Consider the following 21,936-nt stretch of genomic DNA (forward strand, 5'->3'; position numbering starts at 1 on the left):
GCTGATTCCTTGTATTGTTTTTAATGGTGTTTTATGTTTTATTGGTTTTGCCACTTCCCTAGTGTTGGGTGATTATGGTGATATGGAAGTATTTTTATAAATAAAGTAGAATCAATCTTTGGGAGGAGTTATTAGACAATGCAGTTATTGGACAAGCCACTTGCCTTCTGGGCCCTCATTTTAATGAAATCATCTACTTTCTTGATCATATGAAAAAGAAAACATATTTTTTGTGCATCAAGGAATGTGAGGGCCTAGTGGGAAAAACAACTCTTTTTCAGCCACTCTGAAGGTTCCAGCATAACCAGTTCTTTTGAATTTGGAAGACATGATTAGGTGCATGCTATTGATGTTTAGTTGAACAGAATGAAAACTCCTCTCAGCAGCATAGTTCACATTGATTCCTTGTATCTATGCTCAACACAGTGAGAGGCTAACTAAATGGAGAAAAATATCGATTTCTTCCCATAGCTTTTGTTTTCTTTTTCTAAGAAAGCTCCTGTAATTTACCAGGCAGAAATAAAGTCTCGGGGAAGTCACAAGGAGAGGTTGCAGAAAGGTTAGGAGGCAACACTGTTTAAATATGAACTGGTTACATGTTAAACTACCTCAGTTTACAATGATTGACATTGCTGAGAAAGGCATGAGGAAAAATCCAGTAGAAACCGATAAAGTGCACTTCTCTTGAATGAACGGCATAATCATAAAATTATACTGCATGTAGGTTCACATCCGGAGGCATGTTGTAAAAGTGAGGTTCAGATGTTACAGCACTGACCTGCAGGCAGAAGAAATGGAAGGGAGGCCCTGAAGTGCAATAGGCAAAATTGCCACCATTCTCCCAGTTTGGTTCTTCAGCGGATGGAGGTAGAGGATGGCCAGTATACCTGAAGGAGTTTCTCTATCCCCATCATTCAGCCCAGACACTGAGGTCCAGCTCTGAGGGCCTTCTGGCGGTTCCCTCACTGCAAGAAGTGAGGTTACAGGGAACCAGGCAGAGAGCCTTCTCAGTTGTGGTGTCCACCCTGTAGAATGCCCTCCCATCAGATGTCAAGGAAATAAACAACTATCTGACTTTTAGAAGACATCTGAAGGCAGCTCTGTTTAGGGAAGTTTTTAATGTTTGATGTTTTATCGTGTTTTTAATATTTTGTTGGGAGCCGTCCAGAGTGGCTGGGGAAATCCAGCCAGAGGGGCATGGTATAAATAAATTATTATTATTATTATTATTATTATTATTATTATTATTATTATTACCCAAAGAGCTCCAGGATTTGTAGCTCTTAGGCCTTTTTTTCTAGAACACGACAGTCAATTGTATCCAACATTGCCATTCCACTTGTGCAACAGACTTCCTCTTGTGCAACTTTTCTCCCTTAGAACAGCCTTGGATTGTCAGAACAGCCTCTAAGAAGAAAAAAAGCAGAGAGGGGGAGAGAGAAGCAACCTTTTTGTAGCAAGGAGCTGCATGTAAAATAATGGGGAAAGTGTCATTCCTTCACACAAAAATCATTCTGGCCTTCTCCCTAGTTAGTTTCCATTAGCTGATCAAAATAATAATACAGTAATTGCATTTCTATTATCGAAGGTTTTTTCCCTTACTGTCTAATTGATGAGCACTATCTACAGTGTTTTTAATGGTGTCATGGAATTTTGTAACATCTTGGCTCAGATAACATTTTGGCTCTGATTCCGAACTTCAGCAACTCCTGATGCACTCCTTCAATATGAAAGTGAGAACCGTGGCACCTGCATTGGCCTCTATTATTCTCTGGCTGAGTTTTTAATTTGAGTCACAAAACTCACAATTCTCTGCAGTAGCTATGTCAAAGAGACAGTTAGGTAGGTCTCTGCCTGACTGGCCAGCCTCTTGTCGTCTTATGATATGCCAAAGCAGAAACCCTATTTATGGGTTATATTTTTATTGCATGTCTCATTGGTGTATTTTAGGTCAGAAGGAATAGGGTTTTCACCCCTGCAAACATGTTATGTCCCCCCTTCCACTTTATTCCTCTAAACCAGAAAGATGCCCACAGTTGGAGATGGGATTTTGTGCAGGGCTCTCTTTCAAATGTTGTGCCCTAACTGGTCACAGGTGATCACTACCCATGTGGTTATATTTCCATGTTCTTCTGGCATTCCCAGTTCTTGATAGCCAGCCTCTGTGGTTGGGATGTAAAATTATGTTGGGTGATTGTGTGTGCGTGTGTGTGAGCACTTTTTGTACATTCATTTTGTTGTATTGTACGTTGCATATTGGGACATGGGTGGCGCTGTGGTCTAAACCGCAGAGCCTAGGGCTTGCTGATCAGAAGGTCGGCGGTTCGAATCCCCGTGACAGGGTGAGCTCCCATTGTTCAGTCCCAGCTCCTGCCCACCTAGCAGTTCAAAAGCATGTCAAAAAGTGCAAGTAGATAAATAGGTACTGCTCTGGCGGGAAGGTAAACGACATTTCCATGCGCTGCTCTGGTTCGCCAGAAGTGACTTAGTCATACTGGCCACATGACCCAGAAGCTGTCTGTGGACAAACGCCGGCTCCCTCTGCCTATAGAGCGAGATGAGCACCGCAACCCCAGAGTCGTTCGCGACTGGACCTAACGGTCAGGGGTATATTTACCTTTACATTGCATATTCTCCCTGTAAATTGCCTTGGGGCTCATTTTGCATGAAAGGATACATAAATTGAATAAATCTATTTCTGACTGCCCAGGAATCGGCCAAAATAGGAAGTCTATTGAGCTTTCTGGAGGGCTGCCTTATGTTGCTGGAGGTGAGCCGTGTTTCCTTTGGTGGAACATGGGTGGTGCTGTGGTCTAAACCACTGAGCCTCTTGGGCTTGCCGATCAGAAGGTTGGTGGTTCGAATCCTCACAACGGAGTGAGCTCCCATTGCTCTGTCTCAGCTCCTGCCAACCTAGCAGTTCGAAAGCAGGCCAGTGCAAGTGGATAAATAGGTATCACTGCGGTGGGAAGATAAACGGTGTTTCCTTGCACTCTGGTTTCCATTACTGTGTTCCGTCATGCCAGAAGTGATTTAATCATGCTGGCCACATGACCTGGAAAGCTGTCTGTGGACAAACGCTGGCTCCCTCGGCCCGAAAGCGAGATGAGTGCCACAACCCCATAGTCGCCTTTGACTGGACTTAATCATCCAGGGGTCCTTTACCTATTGTTTGTTTGTTTGTTTGTTTGTTTATACCTTTAGTGGGTCATGCTTTCTGCAGGTCTGCTTTAAAAGAATAAAAGCAAATCATCAGCTTTTTTGTTCAGACTTTGAACACTGATATTGTGCTTGCAAAGCAATGTAACTTCCTATTTTTTTGGTGACATGACTAAACTACCCTTCCCCCCTTGACACAACCAATTGTCTATATTTATGGTTCACCATAGTCTGGCTCAGGTTGCATGCAGTGCGGCAGGGGAAATTTTGTGAACACACTCTTTTTCTGGGTGTCAAATACATCAGCTCAACAGTGGCTGCCTGCTACCTTACTTTTTGCTCCTCCAATGTATTCCTATTTATGATCTGTATTGATTTTTGCAGACTCGCTGGCTGCACAGCCTTTCAAAGAGCACTGCAACAGAGTGTACCAATAAACTGCAGAAAATGAAGACTGAGGGTCTTACAAGGCTTTTAACAAAGTAAAAATTGACCAGGGAGGAGGATGGGTTTATAAAAGCGATTAGTTCTTTAAAACTCCATTAAAGTCTGTGTATATGCCTGTGGTATTGCAGAGCTTCTTATCCTTCTCAGAAATGGATTGATGGTGATGTTGAGCCCACAGAATCACCCGGTCTACCCATGCAGCAGAAATTAGGGATAAGAATTTTGCAGTGGGAGGTTAGAATGCATGGGCGATTTTATTTTTGTATTTTTGAGTGCAGAGACAGCAGGGGAAAGGCTGGAAAAACACTGTTCTCTCTTTTATGTTTTAGTTTTCTGTTTCCAAGAAGGCTTTGTTTGTTTTTTAGCATGAGGAGCACTGAAAAGTGGTCTCTTCCACCCATAGTGTGAAGAGTCACATTCCATTCTGCTACGCCATCTGCTGCATGTTTAGGCCAGGATATTTTAGCACAGAGAGGCTTCAAAAATGGAGGGGATCAGCATTCCCCGGACCCTGGACATTGTTTGGAGGGAATGGGGAACAGTGGAAGAAGCAAATGGAAATGGAGGGACAGGAATATTAGCCAAGTTTTAAGCCAGTGAGATTTAATTATTGAAATGAAATGATTTCATTAACCCTATCTTTTTTTCTTAGATAGCTTGGTGTCTGCTTCTTCCATTCCAGACTTTCTGCTTTGCTCACCTAGTCTCCTGATGTGTTGTGAAACAGTTATTCTCCGGAGCAATTTTTTCCCTGTCATTAAAAAATCCGCTTATGTTTATGCATTAAATGTAAGTTGCTCAGAGACCTTTTAGGTAGCAATCAACTAATAAGTTTAATAAATAGCTTGGGGATACTTTTGGATCCTTTGCTGTTGCTCGAGGCTCAGGTGGCCTCAGTGGCCCAGAGTGCCTTCCATCAGCTACGCCCCTATCTGGACAGGGACAGCCCAACTACTGTTGTCTATGCTCTGGCAACCTCAAGGTGAGATGACTGTAATGTGTTATACGTAGGGCTGCCTCTGAAGATGGTTCAGAAACTTCAGCTGATGCAGAATTCAGTGGCCAGGCTGCTCAGTGGAGCAGGAGGGTTTGAGCACATCACATCCTATCCTGGTCCGACTGCACTGGCTACCAATTAGTTTCCGGGCCCAATTCAAAGTGCTGGTTTTGACCTATAAAGCCTTAAACGGCTCAGGACCACAATGCCTCAAGGACCGCCTCTTCCCATATGAAGCTCCCCGGACCCTGAGATATTTGAGATAATATCAACCGCCACAGCTTAAGAGGCTCCAGAGAAGCCTCCGGAATACTGCTGCTGTTGTTGCTGCTGCTGTGAGTGTCTGGGAAGACCGCTCCCTCCTCCGGCCAACTCCATCGGGCCTAGGAGGCGGGCCTACACTCACCAACACAGCTTAAGAGGCGCCTAGAAGGGCAGCCTCGGATCTTGCTCTGTAAATTACTATTGTTTGTATAATGTATTTTACATTGTAATGTAGCCAAAGCAAATTCCGAGTATATTGAAAAATGTACTTGGCCAATAAATTATTATTCTATTCTATTCTATTCTATTCTATTCTATTCTATTCTATTCTATTCTATTCTATTCTATCTTCTGAGGCCCTCCTTTGTGTGCCTCCTCCTTGAGAGGTCCAGAGGGTGGCAACACGAGAATGGGCCTTCTCTGCAGTGGTTTTATATCTTGATTTTATTCTGTGAACCACCCTGAGACCTCTGGGTATAAGGCAGTATATAAATCCAATAATAAACAAACAAACAAACAAACAAACAAACAAACAATTTATTTTGTCTCTGTTACGGCAAAAAAGGAAAAGAAAAAAAGTCTGCACATGCAAATATGTTGTACAAGTGAAGGGGACAGTTCAAATAGCTAAATATCCCATATTGATTATGAATGCCTTAATTGCTTTCTAAGCTTGTCTATTTGTGTATCATTCACAGCATTTGTGCATTAATATATTTTCTGTATTTTTGTAATATTAAGAGAGACAAAGGAATGTGCCTAATGTTGCTTCTTCAACTATTTCTGGGAAATCAGCCAAAAACTGGCCAGCAGCTTCAAAGTTTTGATAACGGTGTACGGTCTGGAATTAAACAATGGCCTGTTAATACAGAAATAGCACCTTGGCTGTTACCATAGAAACACCATCACGAGAGAGGGGGACGGAAAGCCCATTTTAAGGAATGTGCCGTTAATTGTGGTTAGCCTTTAATGGGCTTAAGAGCTGGTCTTGTTGATTGATCATACTGGAGGCATCAGGCTTGTTGGAGTTGGGTATCCTTACATGTATTGGTATGTATTGATTGCATATTTGTGTAATGTTCCTATGGGTCTTTGGGAGAGGGGCAGCTCTGAGTTGTGTGAGCAAGGGGGGCTCTCAGCCTTGGACGGGATGTATGCGCTTTCTGAGCAGACAGGAGGAATGCAGCTGGAGTTGGCTCCTGCCACCTGTATTAATATTGTATTCAGTCCATTAAGATGTAAGGTATTTCCTAGTTAGTAGACTCATCCCCCTGCAAGGGTATTATTGATTTATGCTTTTGTATTTCCTATCTAATGCAACAAGTATTATTGCCGGTTAATTGAAGTTATGCTTTCTTGCTGATTAGGCACACACACATGCCCTATGAATAGATATACAATAGGGGTCTGTTTGTTGCTTACTGAATGATGTTGCTATATTTCTGGGAAGTCTGCCAAGTATATTCAAGGCTTGCCAGGACATTCCCAGACTGGGGAGAGCGAGTTGGGGAGGCTTTGGGAGGTTGTACTCCTAAGGAACATGTGAACCTTGAGCCAATTTTCGGTTTCTATTTTCGGTTTCTGTATTGCCTTTATAATGAGTACGCGCCAGTCTCTCAGTGCTCAGTCCAACTTTTGGATTGTGCCTTTTGCTTTACATATGTAACTCAAAATAAATCCTGTTGAACCTGCATGGTTTTTGCCTCTTCGTGTTCCTGAATCCACCGCTCAAGAGCTCAAGAGCCCATTATGGTCTTACATTTGGCGTCCCTGGGTGGGCCAGGGCTCTTTGAGTGTTGGATGCTGACATGAAGGCAGGTCTGTGCCTTTTCTGGTGTGGCTTGTGGTCGTTGGAACACTTGAAAGTTTCTGTGCACACCGGCTAGCTTTGGCTGGGAAACTGAAAGCCGTTGCTGCGGCCACCGCCTTGCCGCAAAGGAACAGACGCGAGGAACAGGAGAAGGAGCAGCGCTGAAGGGCAACCCGCGGGAAGTGTAAGTAAGGAATCCCCCTGGGAGAGGGGATAGGGAAAGAAGAATTGATCATTCTTCTGGGAGGTGGTATAGGTTTGTACGAGTGGACCCGATCAGTCCATAAGACAACTGAAAGCCACTCCCTAGGGTAAGGGTGGACGTTTTGAACACCCAGAAGGGAACTAGGACGTCTTGGATGTCTTAGAAACTGGGAGAGGGCTAGTGGGCACGCACAGGTATAAGACGTGACCCAACGCTGCTCTCAAAAGAGGAAAGGGAACTAGGACGTCTTGGATGTCTTAGAAACTGGGAGAGGGCTAGTGGGCACGCACAGGTATAAGACGTGACCCAACGCTGCTCCCAAAGGAGGAAAAAGGGTTGGACGTAGGTGAAACGTCCAGAAGGGAACCAGAGATAGGTTGGGAAGGTGGTGTGTGAGGCGCCTGTGTGGTTGTAAAGAGTGTATGAGTGGGGGACCGTAGAGGAAACCCAAAACTGAGTGTGGATCTCTGCCTTGGCAGAGACGGGACTGGCAAGTAGTGAGATTCCTGTGTGCAGGAGACTGCCCAGGCCACGAACCCCGGGTGCGAGTGTCTGTGTGCAAGCACGTTTGAAGGCGCGGGAAATGGGGGGAGGTTTTTCAACCCCACTGACCCCGCTCCAGTGCATTTTGAACAACTGGAAGTTAGCTAACAAAGGCAATAACTATGATATCAAGCTAGACAAGGAAAAGATGAGAAGTCTTTGTGAAGTGGATTGGCCAACACTAGACACCGGATGGCCATCTGAAGGATCCTATGATCCTGTGAAAGTGAACCCACTGTGGGCAGCAGTAATCCAAACACGTTTGGATCAGATTCCATATGTAAATATATGGAAAGGGTGTATAGACCAGAACCCGAAGGAACAATGCAAAAAGAAGATAATGCCATGCTCTGGAGAGAAAGCACAGTTGCAAGTAGCAAGTGATCTCGACAGAACAGATGTAGACATTGTTCAGCAGACAACCCCTTATGTTCCCAGTGCTCCATTCCAACCCCCACCGAGTCAATCGCCGCGAGGCCAGGCTCCGAGGGCAGTAGAGGAACAAGGAGGAGAGACAGAGGCAACAGACCCCAAGGCAGTTCTTCAAATGCCTAAGAAAAGTGTGTATCCCACCCATGAGTTAAACCAACAACCAGAGGATTTGCCATGTACCCCTGGCATCCATGCCAGAACCCCAGAGAACACTGCAGTAAATTACCAAAGGGCTAGGCTGATCATGAAGAGGTGGCAGGCTGCTGCAGGTGGGTCTGATGGGCTTTTGAGGCTGGCTCAGATAAAAATTAGAGAATCTGAGGAGTATTTAAGAGCCTTCCTGAGCACAAGCGAGCTGGTGCTAAATTATGAGGAACAGCGGAGACTAAAAGAAATGGAAAGAGTGAAGGGAATAACGTCTAATTTAATGCCGCTCCGCCAGGCATGGGATGCGCCTGGGCCTGCCCCACGGGAAGGGGAACCCCTGCCCAGAACTAGTACTTTCCAGCATATCCCACTTTCTACCACTGACCTGAATACTACCCCTACTTGGGAAGATTGCCAGCAGAAATTGCAAACAAGCGAAGAAGTGCAGAGAGTACGTACTGAGGCTCGTCGCCTTCTGGCAGACGACAAAGTAGACGAGGGAGAAAGATTGCTTCAATATCCCCCCACAGATCCCAACTGGGATTACAATGAGGCAGATGCCAGGCAGAAGCTCAAATCTTATAGGAGCACTTTGATCCAAGGGCTCATTAGGGATGCGCGAAAGCCCACCAATATGGCAAAAGTTTCTGAAATTATCCAGAAGCCTGATGAAAGTCCTGCCATGTTCTTGGAAAGACTGAAGGAGGCATTTCGAATCTGGACACCCCTAAACCCAGAGGAGGGGAATAATGAGATATTATTAAAAACTACCTTCATAGCCCAATCAACCCCAGATATCCGCAAGAAAATACTGAAGAAGGGTGGTTTAGAAGGCCATTCATTGGAGTGGACGATAGCAACTGCTCAGCGTGTATATGATAATAGAGATGAGGAAAAGGAAAGGAAACAAGAGAAGTACAGAAAGAAGAAATTGAATATGTTGGCACTGGCTATAGGGGAGAAGCAACAAGGAGAAGAGGAAATGAGGAAGGGAAGAGGACGTGCAACTGAGGGAAGAGGACGTGCAACTGAAGGAAGAGGCAGAGAGCGCGGAAACTGGTTTAGGGAGAAACCAGTGTGCGTTGTGCAGCCGAGAAGGCCATTGGATTGGAAAAGGGATGGCCCGAACAGGAGAACGGGCGAAGGCTGGAACCAAGGGGAACCAAGCCGAGGAAGAAGAGGAACCGGTGAAAAATCGCTACTCCTATCATACAGACCGATGGAATAGCGGACAAGGAGGTCCAGTACTCATGGGGCTGGCAAAGTTTTGAGAACCAGCAATAGGGAGGACCAGGTTCACTTTAGGGTTCCCCTGAACTCATGGCCCAGATGTAAATAGGGAACCAAGTGGTCAATTTTATGGAGAATTCGGTAGTTCCAGTGGCAACTACAGCTATCAGCATGCAGTCAATCAAAGTTACAGGGGCAACAGGGACCAGTCAAGTAAAACCTTTTCTACAACCCATGGAATGCGTGATTGGGGGCGAACGCTGACCCATCAATTCCTAAATATGTCAGAGTGTCCCATCCCTTTGTTGGGTCGAGATCTCCTACAAAGCTGCAAGCCTAAATTTCATTCTCCGATAAAAGCAGCTTTGTTCAGAATGGGAGGAGATTAGCGAAATATGAAACAGTTGAAGCAGGTCCTTTGGATCCGGGAACGTCAGCTCAGACAGCTGAATTAGTGGCTTCACCCAAGTACTATGGTTGGCCAATGTACGAACTGTAAACATCTATACAGACTTTGAGTATGCTTTCCTCACACTAACGAGGATGAAGCTATATGGAAAGAATGTTGGTGGCTGAAATCAGATGGGCGCAATGTGAAACGCCTAAACCAGCTAGCAGAACTGTTGGGAGCCGTTTGGACCCCTGAGATGATAGCCGTGAGGCACTACAAAGGGCACCAGAGAGGAAAGGAACCTGTGACCCAAGGGAATAGGGTGGCCGATGGGGCAGCAAAAGGAAGCTGAGCCTCCCTGGGCCGAAGTTTTTGTGTTTGAGGCACCTATCCAAAGCAAGATAACTGCAGTTCCAGTGCAGAATGCAGCAAATGAAGTCAGTGACCTAGGTATGGCCGAACATGCCGCACTTGGCTTACTACCAGAAAGCACAGAGAATGTTGTAGTTGAAATCAGAAACCAGTATTTCCAAAGGCAAAGGCAAAGGCAAAGGCAAAGGCAAGGCAAAGGCAAAGGCAAGGGCAAAGGCAAAGGCAAGGGCAAAGGCAAAGGCAAAGGCAAAGGCAAAGGCAAAGGCAAAGGCAAAGGCAAGGCAATGGTAAATGAAAAACTTGAACCTCTCCGTGCTGAGACGGTAGAAGAAGACTTGCCCACAAGAAAGGTGGAAGTGGAGGTCTACAAGCAGAATGCAGAGACTGAGATCCATGTGTGGAGAATAGAAACGGATGGCCGTGTCAAAGAGGTGGAAATAAAGTTCCTCCCAGAGTAGGTAGAAGCAGAGGCAGCAGACTTAAAGGAGAACTTGGAGCCTTTCACAAAGGCGGAAGAATCAAATGTGTCTGTTTGTGTGGAGGCCATCACGGGGAAGCCAGATGTAAAGGTGAAAGCAGAGGTTCCTGCAGAGAAGGCAGAAACAGTGGCCTCATCAGATCGGCCAGATGAAAGGCTAGATATGGAAACACCTGCAGAGAAGGTGGATATAGAGTTTGCTGTAGAGATTGCCAAGGGAAATGGTGGAGCGAGGTTCTTGCAAAGACGTTGAGGCAGAGGACTCCACAAAGCAAAGAAGATGGCATCCTCTATAGAAACAGCAGAAGGTGATATTATTCTTAAGGAAAGGAAAACAGAAGCCCCCATAGAGAAGGCAGCCCTCAAGGCTGGTGTGAAGGTATTTGCAGAGAAGGAGGGCGCATAGTGGAAGTGAAATTTCCTCCTGAGAAGGTGCATAAGGAGATCTTTTCAGAACAGTCAGAAGAATTATGGAAGCGGAAGCCGCAGCCACCGTACAGCCAGGACTAAAGGAGATCCTGCAGAATGTGGAGAATGAGGTCGGTTTCAACTCTGAGGTAGAAGATACTTCAGACTCCCTGGCGACATGTGTTGAGGTAAATTCTGATAAAGCCTCTGTAATTGGTGACAGGACTGAAGCTCCTGAGCAGAGGGAAATGCAAGATGTTTATGCAGTTGTTATTGAGGGGCCTTCAATGAATGAAGTAGAAGATGATCCTGCCCTAAAAACATCAACAGAGCAAGCTGTAGCTGAGAGATCTATGGAAAGGGGAGTAGCTGCAGTCTCGGCACCTGATCAAAAGGTAGTGAATGTCATCCAAATGGATGTAGCAGGTGCCAGCCATACCTTGAGATGGGCAGGCACGGAAGAAAGTTGCAGTTGATGTTCCAGAAAGTAATGAACCGAAGGATTTCACGCTTGTAACTGCAACTGAAGGATCTTTGCAGAATGGCAAGGAAGGTGCACTTACTTTGGGACCAAAACGCACTAAGGCCGAGTTAACAGAGGATGACACTGTGAAAAGTGAGTCAACTGTGGATCCCCCGAGAAGAAGAAGGAAAAAAAAAAAAAGAGAAGAAGAAAAAAAAAAAAAAGGTTGGAAGCATAGAGCTAGCTACTGAAGCGAAATTCACAGGAATGGTAGCAACTGCAGCAGTAAAGACCAAAGGTGGAGGCACCCTCATCTCGGACTCTGGTGCTTTATCAGAGGAAGGAAAGAGTTCTGTCACAGAAGGAAGTGAAGCAGGTGCTAGTAGCAGAAACAGAAAAAATCAACAGGAAAAATTGAACTTGCTGGTGCTGATGTACTTTGTGCAGCTCCAGTGCAGCAAGAAGTAACCACAGAAGCAATTACAGCTAGAGAAGAAACTTCAGGAGTTGAAGAAGCAGCTGAAGTATCCTGTGCTGAAGAGACAACGGAAATGGTTTCAGCTGTTTCGAGAAATGTTATAGATATTGAGCATGATGTGCAATCACTGTCTCAGATTTTTGTCTTTGAACAGGTGGACCCAGGCTAGAACGCCTTGTGTGCTGGTGGAACCGTTGCCGCTATCGAACCAGGAGCCGAGTGTGGGTCAACATACCGCCCCATTCTGCGAGGCCTGGCGAGGGCAGCGTACTGTTCTCCTGTCTATTCCAACGACAGTGAAAGTTACCGGTACCATCCCGTGGGTCCACCGTCCGCGTGTGAAGGAAGTTGAAGCAGATTGGACAGTGATTCCTGATTATTTCTCGATGTCCGCGAGACGACAGCCCTGCTGGTGCCACACCCGGGAAGCTGGCACCTCTACGCACGGCAGAAGAAACTGGGAAACATCAGCAGCTGAACGGTATCAGGACAGTTGGACAGTAGGACAGTGCTGCCATTGGTTTGTCCAACCAGTCAAAGCAGGGCCTATAGGGCCACTGGGGAATAGGAGTGGGTCCATAGACCGTTCCTCCTAATCCGGAAGGTGGGCATCACACACGAGGTGTATTGCTCTACAGTAATCGCTATAGCCACAGGGGCCAAGTGATATACCAGAACCATCTGAGTCAGGAATTAGAAAGGAGGTGTGTACGGTGCAAGTCAGTTTCCCCCCGTCACTAAACGGAAGGGTCACTCCCTCAGGTGGAGGTTCCAGGAACCCAGGGTCAGGAAGAAACAGTAGTTAAGCTGCTTGGAATACTTCCAACAGCAGGAAATCTTCCTGTGGTACGTGTGGCCTATACGTTGATCCCCAAAGGTGGAGAGCAGAGAAATGATGCCCCACGAGAACACCACGCAAAGAGAGAATACACTGAGTTTTCTAGGTGTTAGCATCATGTTAACTATACTTTACATGGTGGTGGTATTTCTTTTCCTATTGAGGCACCTACAGGAGCGTAGGTTGTGGGGAGGAACCCAAAGGAAAATTGCTCGGTACGCATGTCAGGCCCCATAGATGCAAAGGGTGGAAATGCCTTTGCTACCCATCCCATTGAACCTGACTGCCTTTAAATACGAACATGCATACCATTGCGGAAGAGTTAATGATGTTACTACCCCTATAAATGGAGAGGAGGTGCTACATGATAGTGGCTCACAGTTGGTCTCCATGGCCGAGGACCATATCTGTTTGTTATTTTGTTATCAATTTACATGGCCCCTTGTTTAGCCCAATGTGTCCAAAAGTGTATTTCTGATTCTGTGCAAAGGATAACTGATCCCTATAAAATGGCCCTGTATCGCAGTTTGGCTCAGGAGGATCCGTCAGACGAACTCGTACTTGGAAAGTCCGAGTTGTCTGAAGAGAAAAGGAGGGAATGAAGGGGACAGTTCAAATAGCTAAATATCCCATATTGATTATGAATGCCTTAATTGCTTTCTAAGCTTGTCTATTTGTGTATCATTCACAGCATTTGTGCATTAATATATTTTCTGTATTTTTGTAATATTAAGAGAGACAAAGGAATGTGCCTAATGTTGCTTCTTCAACTATTTCTGGGAAATCAGCCAAAAACTGGCCAGCAGCTTCAAAGTTTTGATAACGGTGTACGGTCTGGAATTAAACAATGGCCTGTTAATACAGAAATAGCACCTTGGCTGTTACCATAGAAACACCATCACGAGAGAGGGGGACGGAAAGCCCATTTTAAGGAATGTGCCGTTAATTGTGGTTAGCCTTTAATGGGCTTAAGAGCTGGTCTTGTTGATTGATCATACTGGAGGCATCAGGCTTGTTGGAGTTGGGTATCCTTACATGTATTGGTATGTATTGATTGCATATTTGTGTAATGTTCCTATGGGTCTTTGGGAGAGGGGCAGCTCTGAGTTGTGTGAGCAAGGGGGGCTCTCAGCCTTGGACGGGATGTATGCGCTTTCTGAGCAGACAGGAGGAATGCAGCTGGAGTTGGCTCCTGCCACCTGTATTAATATTGTATTCAGTCCATTAAGATGTAAGGTATTTCCTAGTTAGTAGACTCATCCCCCTGCAAGGGTATTATTGATTTATGCTTTTGTATTTCCTATCTAATGCAACAAGTATTATTGCCGGTTAATTGAAGTTATGCTTTCTTGCTGATTAGGCACACACACATGCCCTATGAATAGATATACAATAGGGGTCTGTTTGTTGCTTACTGAATGATGTTGCTATATTTCTGGGAAGTCTGCCAAGTATATTCAAGGCTTGCCAGGACATTCCCAGACTGGGGAGAGCGAGTTGGGGAGGCTTTGGGAGGTTGTACTCCTAAGGAACATGTGAACCTTGAGCCAATTTTCGGTTTCTATTTTCGGTTTCTGTATTGCCTTTATAATGAGTACGCGCCAGTCTCTCAGTGCTCAGTCCAACTTTTGGATTGTGCCTTTTGCTTTACATATGTAACTCAAAATAAATCCTGTTGAACCTGCATGGTTTTTGCCTCTTCGTGTTCCTGAATCCACCGCTCAAGAGCTCAAGAGCCCATTATGGTCTTACACAAGCAAGCTCACACACATATCCCAGGCAACAGTGCCGATGGGGATCTCTCTCTCTATTCTTTCGTCATGTGCTATAAAAGAGTAGGATTCGGATTTGGTGCTTGGGTGAAGATAGCCAAGGGAATAATGCTGCGGGTTGGGGAAGGAATCATCCTCCCTAGTGCAGCACATTGAAGGCAGCAAGGATGGTGCTCTTCGCCAATCCTGCTCATCAGCCCTGCTCATGTTGCTGCATTAAGATGCAGAGGCTATTTTCTTGCCATTCCTCGGAGCGCACAGCATGCTTTCAGTTTACAATGTTATGATACTTGCGCTCCCCCCGGAGTAGTCATGAAGTCGATAGATGAATTTGTTAATTTGTTCTGCCTCACTGTCCTGCTGGTTTATTAGCATCCCAGTTATTTTATGCACCATGCCTAAGTGGAAGTATATTAAAACTCAATACTTAGTTGTCATTTTTTTTTCCTTGTTGGTATTTTATAATCACGAGGCTATCTTCTGAAGTACGTGGAGCCTTTTCTCTAATGGAGTCACAGCAAGGCGTTTGTTAATGATCTAGGCATGGGTGAGAAGGAGAGCTCTAAATATGGGGACTGCAATAGTGAATCAGATTACATTATTAAACAGAAATGGCATAGCAATAGGCATACATCTATCTATGATGTTTTAAGTGTAGAAACACAAGTATGCAATGTCCATTGTTAAACATCTTGAATTTTACTACCTGTGTTTAAAAAGTAGTATTGTTTGTTGTTGCCTTAAGGATCCCCCCCCATATTTTTGCAAATCACTTGGCTATTTCTCATTGTCTGTGTACCATACAAGTGTACTCTTCTTAACGGAGCTGTGTCGATAACCTAGGCCTTTGACCACATTCAAACTCAGCTGATCTGAAGTCAGCTGCTATGTTGTAAAACAACTCACCTGACAGGGTTGATGTGAGAATAAAGAATTAATAAACATGCTAGAGTCCATTCTCCTGTTTAACAAACATACCTCTAGTCCAACCCCCTGTTTGATGCTGGAAATCCACCCCGTCTGTTGCTGGTGCATTCTTTGCTTGGAGATCTCCCGTAAGTGTGGTGCAGTGGTTAAGAATGGCAGACTCGTAATCTGGTGAACCGGGTTCGCGTCCCCGCTCCTCCACATGCAGCTGCTGGGTGACCTTGGGCTAGTCAAACTTCTTTGAAGTCTCTCAGCCCCACTCACCTCACAGAGTGTTTGTTGTGGGGGAGGAAGGGAAAGGAGAATGTTAGCCGCTTTGAGACTCCTTAGGGTAGTCATAAAGCGGGATATCAAATCCAACCCCCCCCTACTCCTCCTCCTCCTCCTTCGTGAGAGCCCATCACTCCTCCAAAAATCTGGTTCTATTGTGGAACTGCTCTTAACCATCAAGGTGTTCGCCAAGGCTATTGGTTTTTCTATTTGATTGCTTGTTTTGTGTTTTTTTTAAATTTTGTTTTGTTTTCATTTTGCATTTTTATGCCATAAACCCTTCCTTTTGATCTCTAGATGAAAGGAGAGAGAGAGAGAGAGAGAGAGAGAGAGAGATTTTTTATTTGCTTTTACATATACAAAATTATAACAATACAACCATACAAATCAACAGTTAAGAGATTCCTCTGAATCTCTGGACTCCCCCCCCCCATGGGTACCATTATCAAACCTTTATTGCTGCATCTTTTTCAATACTCCATGTTTTATATAACTCTATTGTCTCCATAGTTCTTGCTACGTTACAAGTGTTATCGCAATCCTGCTAGCGTTTTCATCTTGCTTAAAATGGTCTCCCAACATAAATTATAAAATTTCCCCATTCTTTGTTGAAGTTTTGGTCTTCTTGGTTCCTTGGGAAGTATATAAATTTAAATAAAATAAATAAACAAACAATCCTGAATTGTGTCTCGAAGAGAGCAAGTAAATCTGGAGATGCTTTAACCAACCCACACCTCTTGCTTCCCCGTTTGGTTCTCTTTAAATTCATATTGCAAACCGGACCCATGCTGTTTCTCAGCCCTCTCCTACCAATTGTCACTTTCTGCAGGATCATAGCAGGTTTCACAGCCCAAAAGCTAGAGGGAGATTCCCAGCTATCAAGAAAACATCTCCTGTCTTTTGATGAAACATTCATATATCATCCTGGACTATCAGAAAATGCTGAGTCTAATGAAGGATATTCTCCCAGGAGCTATAGCAGTACTTAATGATTAATGTAACCAATGCTTTGTTGAGAATTCCCCAAGGGCAGAGGCATGTGATTTGGGTGATAGACAGCTCTCACTTACTTAGTACAGTAATGTATTCCCAGATTCATTTTTTCTGATCTGCAAACCATAAACATCAAATAAAGTATAGGGTTAGCAACACAACCAAAGCAGAAAAAAGACAATTTACGTCCATGCAAATCTTGCCCTAAGCTCTGCATTGTCAGTGGGATTTTGCAAGTGTACTACCACTTGAAGGTCAACACAACCCCATAACTCCTTTGAAGTATGCTTTTGAGTTCTGTTCTGTTGATTTATTTGTTCACAGTAATTCATACCTTGTAAATATGAAATAATACATACAGGTGGAATCTACACACATATAAAAAAAATGCTGTGAAAATGCTTTTTTAAAAAAAAAAGTTTTGAAAAAATATTGAATTCCCCATAGCTCACCATTGACATCTAGTGTCACATTTGTATATTGCACTTTACAACACACCTAAGATGTTTTATTTGCAGCTGTATAGCGGAGTCCACAGAGACAGAGGTAGTTCCTAGTGGAGCAAATACCTTAAGAGATACTTCCACTGGCTCCGTCCCTAAGGCATTTTCCTCCTCACTTTGAAACATAGCCCAGCAGCCATGTGTACAGTATGAGACACCCCCCCCCACACACACACTGTAAGGATTCAACTCAAATTACAGAGCCAATCTCATTGCATAATTTTAATTTATTTATTTATTAATGCATCCTGCCATCTGGCCAACAATATTTAAAGCAGCAGCAGCAGCAACAATAATAACAGAACATAATTGGAAAAGAAGAACAAAAATGCAAGCAGCAAGGAAAGCGTATGAAAGACAACAAAACCAATTCCCAGATTTTAAAAATAAATTAAACTAGCTCTGTTGCTATCCTTGAAAGCCTGCCAGGGAATTGGATGGCCTCGTTGTTTCAAAGATTTCCCACTTAATAGGACGGTAGCCTTCCCCAAGTATAACAACTCTCATCAACCTCACCCAACGTGGCTAGTCAGGGATGATGGGAGTTGTACTGCTCAACAATCTGGAGGGCACCAGATAAGTGGATAGATGCCAATAGACACAAATCTTATCGGGAATTTGTGGCCCACCAGACATTCCATTGTGTGTGGGGAGGGGGGGGGGAACAAACCTGCACCATCAGATATAAATCCAGTTACAGGTGGGTAGCCGTGTTGGTCTGCCATAGTTGAAATAAAAAATTCTTTCCAGTAGCACCTTAGAGACCAACTGAGTTTGTTCTTGGTATGAGCTTTCGTGTGCATGCACACTTCTTCAGATACACAGAAAGCTCATACCAAGAACAAACTCAGTTGGTCTCTAAGGTGCTACTGGAAAGAATTTTTCCCCCGACTATGGCAGACCAGCACGGCTACCCACCTGTAACTGGAACTATGGAAGGCACAACATTGAGCCACATGAAATGGAAGTCCATCAACCTCACCAAGAAACTGGCACAGGTACAGACAGACATCTTCTTTCTAACCAAATGCAGGAACCTGGACATTATACCCAAGGGTCTTAGAATTAAGAACCCTCTACAATCCACTTATCTGTGTATCTGAAGAAGTGTGCATGCGCTCATACCAAGAACAAACTCAATTGGTCTCTAAGGTGCTACTGGAAATAATTTTTTATTTCATCAGATATAAAGCTCAACTCGAATTTTGTCAACTGAACATTGCCATGGCTTATGCACTGTTAAACACGTCCCCCTTTTTTGTGCCTGTTGACATCTCAGCATTAACTCTTTGGGGCAGGGTGAGAAAGAAATCAGAATGAATACACTATGGACACAAAAGTCACGTGCATTAACCTCATCGCTTACCTGATACAGCTCCGTTTTAAAACCATCCACAGTTGGCTTCTGCCCAACCTGGCAGCTGCACTTTCATTCTCTCTCTACCTTGTTCACCATAGTCATAAAATCCTCATTCATGTTAAGCTTTAATCCTTTTTCCGAATCCTTCTTAGCGCTCCACCTCAATAAAGCCTTGTGACATAGTAATGTTCCGCTGGTTAATTAGGTGCTCTGAAAATACCGTGTTCTCTTTCGCCAGCTGTAGGTTTTCCAGTTTTAATTCAATTGGGTACCCCTTTTTCAAAGAGCACAAACAGGGGCTTGTAGATGAATCACCTCTTAATGATCTGGTGCTCCATTTATTTATGCCATCCCACTTCTGCTGACTATTAACGCACGAAGCCTGAGAGCACTTAATATGGAAATCCCAAGCACAACAAGGTTGGCCATTGCTGTTCTATGGAACTGTTTCCTTTCTACCCAGAATTGCTCCCACTCACTCCCTGTGTTTGAACACAAGGATTGATGAGGTGGTGGTAGCCCACCTGTGCTTCAAACACAGAGGAAGGGTAAAAGCGTGTGCGTGCAGAAGCCAAGTATTTAACGGTGTAACTGGTATAATATGACTTCCTGAAGGGGGTATTGGGAATGGATGGATGTAGATCAGTAACAGAATGGAACTGGACACCAATACTCATTGAGATAACTCCAGAACAGAAAACGGGAAGACCAGATCCCCGACAGCTCCAATTTTACTGGGACATCTCGGATTCACAGAAGCATTCCTGACTTCTGTTTGGATCTGAGATTTTCCTGCTTTCCCCCCCTCCAGAACTGCTGCTGAGTTCTGGGAGGACGATGAGCTGGCCAAGCCTCTCCATGGCCACCACTGCCGGCCTCCACCCTTTTGCAGCTTGTAGCAGCTGCTGGACAGTGGGCAGGAGAAGAGAGGCTGTCATCACTGCAGCGCATCCCCCAGTGATGTGGCCAACCCAGCAACTCTGGCCCACCATTTGCAGGAGCTGCCGACATAGCCAGCAGTGTGAGGAGGATCTCCCCACAGGGGCTGTCATCGCCTCCTTTGCGTGCTGGAGCCCAGCAGAGGAGAGGCGCAGCAATGCCACTGCCACAGCTCCTCCTCTCTGCTGCTTCCGCCCCCAGGTCAGGCCAGATCCATGAATGGAGCTGCGTCCTGGTGAAATTGGGTCAGCACTGAGGAAGCTACCTCCACACATCTCCTGGGTGCAGCATAGACCCAGGGAAGAGAGGTGCTCCTTTTCCATCTCCGCTCATGTGTTTAAGTCCCACCCCACACTAAAAAAAAAAACAAGATGGTAAGCAACAAGGCAATACCCTTCTTGTTTTACAAATACCAATGATATGGTAATAACCTCTTAATAAAATTACTGTTGCAGGTGAAGAAGGCTGTGCAGCAAGAAGGCTTTGGGAGGAGGAAGAGAGGATACAGAGATATCAATGAAATAGACATCAACATGAACGATCCTTTATTTACAAAGCAGTGGTACTTGGTAAGCAACCGTGAACTTCCATCCCCCTCCATGCACACATCAGGAAAGCAATTTCAGATTTCTATGGTCCTCCAGCATGTCTTGGTATGGAACAATATAGCAAACACACCCTATTGTTTCCAATTATTTTTTGACACGATGAGGCTAAAGTTAAGCTCTTTTGAATGGACGATTTGCCAACGACAGCCCTGCCTAGACAGAGATAGCCCTGCAGAGCTGCTGTCAGTTAATGTAGACAATACTGAGATGTGGGTGGTGCTGTGGTCTAAACCACTGAGCCTCTTGGGCTTGCAAATCGGAAGGTCAGTGCTTCGAACCCCTGTGATAGGGTGAGCTCCCGTTGCTCTGTCCCAGCTCCTGACAACCTAGCAGTTCGAAACCACACCGGTGTAAGTAGATAAATAGGTACTGCTGCAGCGGGAAGGTAAACAGTGTTTCCATGCGCTCTGGTTTCCGTCACGGTGTCCCATTGCACCAGAAGCGGTTTAGTCATGCTGGCCAAATGACCTGGAAAGCTGTCTGTGGACAAACATTGGCTCCCTTGGCCTGAAAGCAGAGATGAGTGCCACAACCCCAGAGTCACCTTTGACTGGACTTAACTGTCCAGGGGTCCCTTACTGAGTTAAATAGGCCAATGGTCTGGCTTGATACAAGTTAACCTTTGACATGTTCAGAGGCATAATCATTTTTATTATTGCATGATAACTGGCTGTGATCTGTCACTCAAGCCAGATTTAAGAGCAAACCTCTGGTTCTGACCAAGCAATGGAATGCATCAGTCCCATTGCATCCGAATCTTTTTTTTTTTTAACCTTCTCTTATTTTATTGCCAGCATTCCTGGATTTAGTGCCTCCTTCCCAAGCAAACAAAGGCTAGCTTGCGGCAGATGGATCAAGTAGACTCTCAGTGGATGTAAACAGTCTGTTTTGTGCCAAGCAAATAATTCTCTTGTGCTTTCTTTTTCTAATTTTTTTTTATGCATTAGATCAACACTGGGCAAGCAGATGGGACTCCGGGACTCGATCTGAATGTAGCTGAAGCTTGGGAGCTGGGTTACACAGGGAAAGGTGTAACTATAGGAATTATGGATGATGGTAAGTGAACTAAAATATCATGACTCTCCGTGCGTATCACATGAGAAATCTGATTTAAAAATAAGGCATAACTTCCAAACATGGATATTTTAATGAGAACATTGTAAGAGATTCACTTCAGCCAAGAGGACATCTACAGAAAGCTCCCCTGGGTTACAATTCATGGATAATTATGATTCTCAAAAATGTGCCATGGGTAGTGCTATTTCAGTTCAGGTACAACAGCTGTCAGCTTATTTTGTTTCGCCCAGAAGAACTGAAATGGAAGTTGAGTTTCAAAGAGGAAATTGTGTCATTAAATCTGCTCTGCAGTTTTAGGGCAACTTAGAAGAACTATACACACAAACACACATGTTACCATTTATATTGCAACATGTGAGATACATTAATACCTGCCCCACTGTACATTACAGGGCATTTCAAATTTGTGCTGTAAGTGTTCTATCGTTCTGCTAAAAATAAGTAACCATGTAACTGTGCTGGAACAGAACCACAGGGACCTATCATTGTTAATAGAGATACACCACAGGGGAAATGATGCTCCTTTTGTCTGACCATCACCCCATCCATTTGCATATGCCTTGGAGCTCCCTGGCTCATTTTACTTGGGCCCACAGAGTGACTTGTCACGTTTCAGTGACTGAGCACAGAAGTGGTATGTATGTGACCTGGCTAACTGGAAGGAGCAAGCAGAATCTGAAATAGTAATTCATGCGATCTAATAATCAAACCATAGATTTAAACCAATTTCACTGATGCAAGAAAATCCTGGGCATGGCTCTAGCAACCTTTAAATTCTGTTTGCTTCAGATAAGGAACATGATTTCTGTAGTACATTGCTGATCG

At 44.6% G+C, this 21,936-nt stretch overlaps 1 protein-coding gene across 1 annotated transcript in view; it reads left to right on the forward strand.

The window, feature by feature from the left end:
- The window catches only part of PCSK2 (proprotein convertase subtilisin/kexin type 2), a 113,227-nt gene that overhangs the window by 53,161 nt on the left and 38,130 nt on the right, over positions 1-21,936 (forward strand). The window contains exons 3-4 of the mRNA XM_033142899.1: positions 19,882-19,995; positions 20,982-21,090. Coding sequence (XP_032998790.1) covers positions 19,882-19,995; positions 20,982-21,090 — 223 coding nt within the window. The remainder of the gene's footprint in view (positions 1-19,881; positions 19,996-20,981; positions 21,091-21,936) is intronic.

This window comes from Lacerta agilis, chromosome 3 (assembly GCF_009819535.1).
Source record: "Lacerta agilis isolate rLacAgi1 chromosome 3, rLacAgi1.pri, whole genome shotgun sequence".
In the NCBI taxonomy this organism is placed as follows: Eukaryota; Metazoa; Chordata; class Lepidosauria; order Squamata; family Lacertidae; genus Lacerta; species Lacerta agilis.